The sequence below is a fragment of the Vicia villosa genome, unplaced genomic scaffold, assembly GCF_029867415.1.
Source record: "Vicia villosa cultivar HV-30 ecotype Madison, WI unplaced genomic scaffold, Vvil1.0 ctg.000025F_1_1, whole genome shotgun sequence".
Taxonomy (NCBI): Eukaryota; Viridiplantae; Streptophyta; class Magnoliopsida; order Fabales; family Fabaceae; genus Vicia; species Vicia villosa.
The window spans coordinates 440691-451428 of NW_026704957.1; the positions used below are offsets into that span (position 1 = coordinate 440691).

Here is a 10738-nt window from a genome sequence, read left to right on the forward strand (position 1 = left end):
CAATTAATCTAAAAAAACTAAAATTTGCTTATAATACGATACAAAGTGAGTACCAAAGAAACAGTCTTCTTTGTTTTCTTGATGATTTGATGATAGAACTTGAAGGTTTGTTTAGGTCCAATTTTTAAGTTGAATTCTAGTGAGATAACATCCGTGTTAGGATGCCAACAGTAGAAAACTCTGATCATTGGTAGTGAAAAGAATTCAAAGTATAGGGGTTGCTGCAGAGGACCCTCGTTGAGGTGGCACAACTGTTTCTGGCTGTATGAATGGAGTTGAAGGCAACTTGGTGACTTTGATTGGATAGTGTACTGTGTGGCACATCAACGCTTAACATTCAATTTATAATTGTAACAAAAAACGATGGGCATGTTTTGCAGAACTACAAGAGATATAGGCCAAGATATATATTGCACCTAACCTAGCAGCATTACTACGACACTATTAGACACCTTTCTTATAAGTTGGCTGTTTCGACCAAATGGCAAGAGATAAAGTAACAATATGCAGTAACATTGTGCATACTTGTTCTTGAGTTTCAAACATGATTATATAAAACATTCAAATCAAACATGTCAAAACCTACTATTTAACTAACGATAGTAGCATAGTTATCCGTAGAAACAACCTCTTTGCAGAAGGATCGATCAATCTTTTCAATCAAGCAAGTCGGAAACCGGACTCTTCCTGAATCCATCAACTTGAGTCAACATGTGAGCCAAAATTCTGTTGGGGTATATATTATCAGCCTTCAACCTGTCCCTAATTCCATAAGCTGGAACCTTGGCATTTATGTAGGCCTCTATAAGAACTTGATACTGCCTTATTCGAGATGCATAACCAGCTTGTTTCATTCTATAGAACATCTTTTCCGAATTATGGATGTCACCCCTCTTAGCATACTGCTCCAGAATAACGATATAGGAAGAAAATAATGGCTTCATCTGACTCTGCTGGACTGCCTTCTGCAGAATACTATCCGCCTTCTCCACTTCCCCTGCTTGGACATAAAGTTTCACTAATGCATCCCAAGTCAGCGGACCTATTCGACACCCATTATCTGCCATTCGCTTAACAAGATCCTTGCCCTTCACTAGCATGTTGTGGTTTGCGTAAACCTTCAGTAGTACAGAGCAGTTCTTGGATGAAAGCTTCCATCTTTTTGACATCGTCTCAAAAATTGCCTCTGCTTCATCAATTTTCTTCAACTTCCCCCAGGCTTCAATTGCAGACAAACACTCCTCAATCCAAGGGTGTGTCTCGCAGACCTTCCAAACTCTTTCTACATCATCGGCCATTCCCAAGTTTGCATAGAGAGTAAGCAAAATTCGACATACCCATCGATTCTCTTTCAAGTTTTCACCTTCCATCTCCTTCAATATTGTTTTAGCTTTATCAACAAGCCCAGCTGTTATGTAATGCCCTACCAAAATTGCATTTGTTTGGATGTCCAGTTCAATACCCTCAGCCTTCATTTTATCAGCAATTTGTTCCATTCCAGCAATATCATTGGACTGGCCTTTTGCGTCTATTAAGATTTTGAAAGTCAAAGGAGAAGGTTTGACATTCTCATGTTCCATCAGCAATAAAACATCAGCTATTTTCTTTCTGTCATTCCTCTTATACAGAATTAGCAACTGATTGCATGCAAATGCTGTAAGAGGAAACTCTAAATCCTTCATTTTATTAAAAATTTCCTCTCCTTTCTTCAAATTGTTCTGAATAACACAGTTAGCCAATAAAGTTCGGTATATTATCTCCCCTCTAAAAGATTCTGGAATACTCTGGATGTAAACTTCTGCCTTATAAAGGCCATGCAATTTGGCAATTAAATCAAGTTGGGAAGCATAATCCTTTTCAACAAATTCAAGATGCTTTTTAGACTCAACCCACTCAGAGAGCTGCAAAATCAATAAAAAATAATTATAGACAAGATTGCACTGGAAAAAGTCATCAAGTAAAATTGAAAAAACAAAAAAAAACTAGTGTTTTTCAATTGTGGTCCACAAGTGCAATTGTGGCCAAAATAATACGGTTTTTGAGGTCTGTGCAAAAACAAACTTAGCCATGTTAGCAACATTATGAGCAAACACCACATTACACCCAGTCACACATGAGAGAAATATAAGTGTCGTATGTGGCCCACGAACATGCAACATCTCATGTTAGTTTTTCAAATCAACATAATTTACGCTACAACAGAGCTACTCAGCTTCCTATTAGTGAAATATATTCTCCGTTGGCTCCTTTTCATGCTAAGCTATAATTTAAATACAGACCAAAGCAGCACCCATCAATAGTGCCTTGTATGAATCGTGTCCAGCATTATTGATTGCTGATGGTAATACCATGGTGGAAAGCCAAAAATCGGCCATTTTAAGACACCATAACTCCTATAAAATGCCACGGTACCATCATCCTTCACGAATTGGCCACGGCAGTTGTCAAAACATCCACCACCTTCCAGACCTTGCTCAACTTTTTTGACCTCCGTCTAGGTTAACTAGAACCTCTTGCCCTGAGTTTCGTTGTCAGCATGTGTTGGCTTTTAATCCCTGTGTACATCTAGGTTACTGTGTCAGGTTTAGCTTAAAGGGGGTGTTAGCTCATGCCTTGTGCTTGATGAAAAAACTAGCACTTAGCCAATATTAGTGTTTTAATATAAACACAGCTACAACCATTCAAAAACTACGTTAAATATCTCTTCTCTTTTCCAGCTTATGCAAAATACATGGAAGTCAAAAACACAATTTAAGCACAAAGGATTCATATGTCAAACAAGCACATCATGACATTAAACAATAGTATCATTTTACTACAAATACAATTGAGAGTTCCACCGAATTGATATTACCAGAAGGTATAATAAGAAACAAACATATAACTTAAAACATTGAAAAATATAAAACAGAAATTGAAAATGTATAAAACAGAAACAAACATAAATTTAATACAGTTACCTGCAAAGCTCTCCCAAACATCTTACGCTTCCGAAGATTAACCATAGCCAGCGATATCTCCTCTCTACTCATTTCCTTCCCGTCTTCAACCCACTTCTCCAGCGCCTTATGAATAGTCAAACCCGGAGCCTCCATAATCGCTTTGAACAGTTCCGACTCAGCCTTTCTCCGACTCAATTTCTTCTCCGTCGAAATAACATCTCCGTCATGCGATAACGGTAACTCAAGCTCATCATGCGGTTCCTCAATATCCGATTCATCACTCTCATCCGACAGTTCAGTATCAGAACCCAACAGTTTTTCACTTTCTTCACCCGCAGGCGTCTCCAACTCCGAAAACCCCTCCTCCAAATCATCATCATCCTCATCTTTAGCACCGGCTTCCGAAGAAAGCTCGCGTCTACCAACAGTAAATTTCAAAGAACCATTTCCAGAATGATAACATCGATTCAGCGACGAAAATCCTCCATAACCATTAATTTTTTTAGGAGAGTCAGAAATTTCAGCCTCATTTTCAACACGAGTAGTTGGAGTCAAATTCACACAAGAAACCCTAAGATTAAAACCTCTTTTCCTATACACACAAAAAAAACGAATAATATAAATTCATGACTGAAAAACAAAAATAAAAACACGAAAATGCGATGATGATGAAGATGCGTTGGAAATGATGAGAGAGGGATGAAGAAATGGTTACCTGAGAGACGGTAAAGAAGCTCGACGAAGAGCCCACATGATTGCGAAAACGAAGCTTAAAGAAGATTGAAGAAATGGTAGTGCTTAAACCCTAGTTAAAACCCTTCTCTCGCTTTTCTGATATTCTTTTGTTTTTCATCTTTCGTTTTTCTTCAAATTGTTAACATTATACTTTTATTATATTATTTTTGTAAAAATTAATTTAAATAAAGTTTGATTTTAAGAAGATTTATTTTAACAACATGTCTTAAAGTGCATTTAAACTTTTTTAATTAAAACTTGTTAAAATACACTTTCATAAAACTAAGTGGATGTATTTTAGCAAATTACTATTGGTTTTGCTAAAATACATCTATTTATTTTTATGAATGTGTGTTTTAACAACATGCACCTTAAGTTTAAGCAAAATCTAATAAGTTGGCCTAAACACTCTCTTCTCTCTCATCTAGCAAAAGTTTTCCGCCGCCACCACTTTGTCTCTCCCAAAATCCAAATCTTCAACTTCAACATGTAGTTAAGTTGGTCGGTGTGTGATGAGGTCCTTCCTCCGCCCCACTGTGTTTTCTAGGCGTTTTCCTCCGTTGACTTTCATGTGGCAGCCGTCGTGTGTTGTCTTCTCATGGTTACTCTCTATTTAGTGTCGTCAGAAAATGGTTGTTTTGCTCTTCTATCACACAGTTAGCTTGTTCACTTCACCTGATTTTGGTTGCCTGAGTATGGGTACTGGATTCTGGTGGTTGTAAAAGCTTATTTGCGGGAAGAGTTGTTGTTGTCTTTCTGAATTTGAATCGTTTCTCCATAGCGGTTCTATTTTCGTGGTTGGTGGTGGTGTGCCTCACTTTTGATTTCTGATTTGTTTCAGATTTGTTGAGATTTGCAGTTATCAAAGGGTTTGGGTTGATGCTACGACAACAACAATTTTGTTATATTTCACAACCCTGTCGTAGTCGTTCCTTGTTATGGTTCGATGTGATCTTGGTTTCTTTAGCTTGAAAGAGCTATTATGCTTGATGTGATTTTTACAGGGAGTTGGTATGTGAATTGGTTCGTGTTGGCAATCGATTCATTCACCATTAATTAAAGTTTGTGAAGATTCACACAACACCTTTCTTTTGTTATCTAGTTCTGTTCTTGTACGTAGGTTCGTTAGATAATGTATGTTATATGTGTCTTTACTTCTTTTAGATCATTGTTGTAATAGTTGTATTTTGTTTGGAATGCTAACTAGTTTTGTTATGTTTTGACTGAGTCAGGTTTTGCCCCCTCTGTGTATTTTGTACTATCTTTATTTTCTTTAATATATTATTATTGGTTTATTAAAAAAAAATGCACCTTAAGGTGCATTTAACTATTTTGTAGTTAATGCTTGCTAAAATAGACTTTCATAAAAACAAGTATATATATATATATATATATATATATATATATATATATATATATATATATATATATATATATATATATATATATATATATATATATATATATATATATATATATATATATATATATATATATATATATATATATAACAGAATGTAAAGAGTACATCTTTGAATGATTACATCAAGAAGGAACGGAATGTTGATCATCCTTCCATTTTTAGAATTTTTCTTATAATGTTATCAAAAATGAAAAAGACTTTCTACGATCCAAAAGCATATCTATCTAGAGATTGGTTTGATAATAGGTAATTTTCTATTTGAAAACAAGTTTCTAAGAAGGAAGACTGATACAACTCATGTTCAAACCAATCATATCTTTCTTGTACATGCTCTCTTTGCGATTTGATACTTCTAACGAATCTTTGCGCAAGGATGTATCTGATATGATCCAGATTAAAATCGGAATATGACAGAGCTCTTTATACTATCCCAAGTGTACAAGAATAAGTGGTTATCTGACGATGCTTGTCACCCCTAATGGATTTAATCAAGATGTTGATTGTGTTTTTTAATGGAATTTTCCAAAGTGATGATGCTGATGGTATTATTCCGCGACTATAATCACGAAAGATTAAGGTGATAAATTTGTAATAGATTTATCAGTCGCATGGTTGGATCAACTCTCGTATCAAACTACTCGTAGAGAAGGAATATCGACGATGGCTTGTCGTCCCTCAAAATGGGAAGTTTCTCAAGTTACCTTGGTATTTGAGGTAGTACACTTTGTGGAATCTTGTTGTGCAAGTTATTAATCAAGGAAGTTCAATTAAAGACAATCATGCTTTTGATGATGACAACTAGTCCTTAATGATTACAACTAAAGTCAAGTGTAAAGTTGTTAATTCTTTGATATTATGATTGACATTAATTTTATTAAAACAAATTAGGCAGGAACATGTTAAAAAGGATGTTCTAACCTGTAAAGAATATATGTTGAACAAAATGTTCTATCAATTGCAACTGGTATAACATGTCGAGTGAGATGTCCTATGCAGGATCATCCGACATCGTGACTGTGTGTTAAGCTGGGCTTTTAGAATCTGTTTTGTTTGTTACAGATGCATAATATAATGGGAATATCATGCAATTCAATATGGCACTTAATTTAAGGATAAAAGATTTTATCTGCTTTTCAAGATGTATTCATAGTTTCTAAATAAGGAGATTATTTAGGAAATTAAGGATTGAATACCTATTTTTATGGGGAAGCTTTAGCATATTTTTAGCAGTCTCCTTGCTGCGTTTTGAAGCCCAAATCCAGACCAAATGCGTGCTTTAAATAAAAGACAACAAACCTAATTGAAGGGTAGAACTTACGATGTAATAGGTTAGAGTTTGTGTGTTAATTACGAGCCTCTCTAATATCATTCTTGATAAAAGAGTAGGTTTATTTTTGAGTTGTAAGTTCTGTCATACATTCATAAGTTGTTAAGTATTGAACGTTTGTATGTGACTTAGGTATCATTGATACATAGTTCTAAGTGTGTGTTGCTTGAGTCGTGTGCTATTGTTCTTGCTTGAAGCTTTTAAGCCATATTAAGTATTATTCTTGATTAAGAGGTTCTTATCTAGTATTTCTTGTAATTGAAGAATGAGGTAAAGGGCTGTCAATATCAGTAATTGGGATTGATACTGTGGGACATCATTGCGGTGATTTGGAGTGAGAAAGGTTTCTCATATATAGGAGGTTTCTAGGTAGAAGTTGCACCGGGTTGGGATTAAGTGATAAGTTGTAAACCGGAGGTTGTTTAGTTTTGAATTGATACTACTAATAGTAGATTTCCTTCCTGGCTTGATAGCCCCTAGAGTAGGTGTTGTTGTACACCAAACTAGGTTATCAATTTCCTGTGTTCAGTTACTTTTGAACACTATTTTAAATCATATTTACCTTTCCGTTGTATGTTGTTTAGAGATCAATGTCTCGACATCTCTTAGGACATCTGAGATCTTTCTACCAGAATTTCAATTGGTATCAGAGGAGGCATCCTACTCTGACTCTGGGTGAGATTCAGGGAAGATACTTTCTGGTTCAATGGACATGTCAAGAGGATTTAACATTTAAATCCATGAAAGGCAAGGAGTACAGGAAAGTGTATGATAGAGGAAAGTGTGTGGAGTTATCTGGCTGCAAATAAGAGGGAATTATCTTTGCATTGCAGTATAGAGTGTCTGCAGGGACATCTATCTCATACATGTTCTAACATATTGACTGAGAAATGTTGGGAGAAGTTATTTTTCTCTACAACATTCTTGTATGTTCCTATGTATAGAGTGAATTTGGTGTCTAGAGTTCAAAGTTGCTAATTCAGAGTCCATAATTTTCACTAGTTCATAGTCCACAACTTGCCAGTGTCCAGAACTAATTGTCAGATCCCACGCACTTAACAAACTGTTAGAGTACAAAATTGTTCTCCTTATATTGTATGCTTGTTATCATCAAAACTCAAGGATTAGTTGCAGAACCAAGCTTATTCCAACATAAAGTGGTGTCAAAAACTTAGAGCTCAATACTAATATAAAGCCTAAGAATAGATTTTCCAAAACATTCCTAAGAGGAAATAATTATCTCTTGGAGACATCTGAGCAAGAAATAAGTACACAACAGAATTCCCCAAGGTTTAGAAAGCTTCAAAAACTTGACCATGTCAATCGATTTGCAAAAAAATTCTGAGTGAATCAATCGATTAGAGCATTATGTCAATAGATTAGAGAATGGCTAAATGATTAACCAATTGATTAGGACAACACCTTAATGGCTTGCAACTGCTATATATCCAATATTTTCTTTTTGGGCATGGTAATCAATTAAAAATTATTTGACCAATCAATTAGAGCATTATGCCAATCGATTGACTCATCAATTATTCCCATGGATTATTTCATTTTCTAATTTTTTTCAACTCCTATATAAAGGAGGCTCACTTCCTTTTTATTTCACGCCACTTTCCAAAGCTTTACACTTTCTTTGAAATTTATCTCTCTATTTTATCCCATTCTCTCTCTAGAAATGTTTCTTTTTGACTTAAAGTTTTCGTAGTGCTTTTGAGTGAAACTTTGTTTGTGAGAAAGAATTTGTAAGTGGTCGTGCTCTTTATTTAATTCTTAAGAGTGTGATACTCTTGAGAAAATTTATTTTGATTCATGAGATAAACCAGTCATAAAATTTATGTTTTGGTTTATCGAGCTTTGCTGGAAAAACTTCTAATTTTGCTTCGATTGAAGATGATGATGGTGATCAAATCTCTAAGCTTGAATCTTGAAGCTTTCTCTCCAAGTCCTCAAGAGCCTTCACATGCAAGCCATTCTTCATGTTGATTTAATCATGCCCCTCTCTCTCTCTCATTCAAATTGTTAGAGAGAAAAACAAGTTAGAAAAATGAGATGCTGAATTTCCAAATTATCCTTGCCACTAAAACCTATTCACTAATTCATGCCACTCCTTGATTAGTAAGTGAGTTATAGTTTAAACTTGATTTATTCTTTAATCACTTACGATTATTGCTCATGTTTGATGATTTCTATGAAAATATATAATTGTTACATGTGACAGAGATTATGTTCCAAGGAATTATACTTAATCAATTTGACTACTATAACATTCTCACAGAAAAATCATTTGTCATTAGAAGGAAATCTAAATATGAAGTAGGGATAGTGAGATGGTTCAAATTCCTAATCATTTTTAGTCATTATTATTCACTTGCAAGTTTTTTAATTAGTAAGTTGTATAGAAAATTTCAAACATTGAACTATATTTTTACCACCTAAGTATGACTGTAATTTTTTTATTTAACATTAATTGCAATCTCATGGATACAAACTTCATATTACTTACAAAAAAATGTGATGTACTTAACAAATATTCAGCACAGCTGAAGTTAGATTTTTAAACCAACCTAGTTAAATTTCTTTTCATAGACCGTTCATTTTTTGCATTTAACTTTCTATAATCAATCAAACTTTGGAATCAACTCAATCAACAACATAATGTATTGATTCAAATAACAAATTTGTGATTCTAGACACGTGATTCTGACCCATGGAAGTAAATTATGCAGAAAAAATGACTAAACATTTAGATTATTAAGCATTGAGTCTAGTAGTATTTCAATTTAGTTCCTATATTATAATATAAGTTATGAAATTTAGTCAAAATGTTAAATTTTCATAATATAATTTAGTCCATTTTAAATTAAAAACATCAATATGAAAGAAAAACAAGTTAAATACCATAGTTTCGGAGTATAACATCAATATGAAGAAAAATCAAGAAAAGAAGAACATGCAATACTGTCTCAAGTTTTTGAAAATCCTGTGTAAATTAGTTGCGATTTAATCATGACAAAATAAATAGAGATACTATGTAACCACAATTTAACTGTGACAGATATTTTATAAGATTCTATTTAACCATTGTTTAACTTAGACAAATTTTGAACCCAGTGCATTAACCCGACTTTACGTCCTCCACAAAGACACCCTGCATGTATGCCTTGTTCTCCATATAAAATTTCCAACTCATTAACAAGATATATATATTGGAAAAATATTGAGGAATCAATGAACCAACCTTAGAAAAAGCTGAGTAATTCCCATCAAATATAATCACCAACCATATGCCATCCCCCCTTTCCATTGAAACATGTTACATAATATTCTACAAAGTGTATCTTAGTTTCTTCTTTTATGTGGAACAAAAATCATCTAAACATAAAAGAGAAAAAAACATTTACACACCCTCTACCATGCATCAACTCTATGAATCAGTTGCAAAAGCACCAGCTTTCATCATTTGTTTAAATTCGTTAAAATTTACCATTCCATCACCATCCACATCAACTTTCTTGATCATGTTTTTGCAATCTTCTAAAGTTTTTCCATTTTTTAATCCCAAAGAAGATAACACCGCGCTTAATTCTTCGCCCGATATGAAACCATCTCCATTTTGATCAAACACATTGAATGCCTCTTTGATATCCTCCTCCTCGTCTTTATCGTCCATTATCGTTTGGTATAACTCACCGAATTCGTCAATGTCGACATATCCATCTCCATTTACATCAATTTTTTCAATCAGTGTGATCAAATCTTTTTCCGAGATGCAAATTCCAAGGTTTTGTAACGAGTCGCTAAGTTCTTTTTTTGTAATGCGACCGTCTCCATTTCTATCAAACATTTGAAAAATTCGTGCAAGTTCTCCTTGATCCATTGATTGCTTGTAGAAAAAGTAATCAAAAGAAAGACCAAGGAGGAGAGTAACAAAGAGAAAATATTATAAAGTTTTATAAAATTAAAAATTTATTTAGGATCATACAAGTTTTAAATAAACTATTGTGAGGACATTGAAATGGTAGCTATGGTATAAGATTGTGGGGGAAAAACAGAACCTTAACTACAAGGTTGACAATGGTCATTCAATATCAACAAATTAACCAAAATCATGAGCCAAAAATGATGTTGGATTCGATGACACTTCCTTAATTAATTGCGTTAAGTTAGGGGTTATTTTTGGTTTGTTCTTTTAAAAGGTTGTTCGTAAACAATTTTAGTTCTAGAATAAGCTGAGTCGCGAAAATAAAGATAACAATGGAAAAATGTATTGTAAATGTATCAAAAATAAATTTTTGTCAAAAAGTA

General features: G+C 33.9%; 2 protein-coding genes across 2 annotated transcripts; both read right to left on the reverse strand.

Annotated features, from left to right (window-relative positions):
- Positions 1-453: 453 nt before the first annotated feature.
- LOC131622200 (pentatricopeptide repeat-containing protein At1g80270, mitochondrial-like) lies at positions 454-3793 on the reverse strand. Its single transcript, XM_058893227.1, has 3 exons — positions 3658-3793; positions 2961-3534; positions 454-1901 (listed from the first exon to the last, which is right to left on the reverse strand). The coding sequence occupies exons 1-3, from the start codon at positions 3693-3695 to the stop codon at positions 657-659; spliced, it is 1857 nt and encodes a 618-aa protein (XP_058749210.1). The 5' UTR covers positions 3696-3793; the 3' UTR covers positions 454-656.
- Positions 3794-9606: 5813 nt separating this feature from the next.
- LOC131622148 (calmodulin-like protein 3) lies at positions 9607-10504 on the reverse strand. The gene has a single exon (XM_058893179.1). It carries the CDS (start codon positions 10308-10310, stop codon positions 9858-9860), a length of 453 nt encoding a protein of 150 aa, XP_058749162.1. The 5' UTR covers positions 10311-10504; the 3' UTR covers positions 9607-9857.
- Positions 10505-10738: the final 234 nt, after the last annotated feature.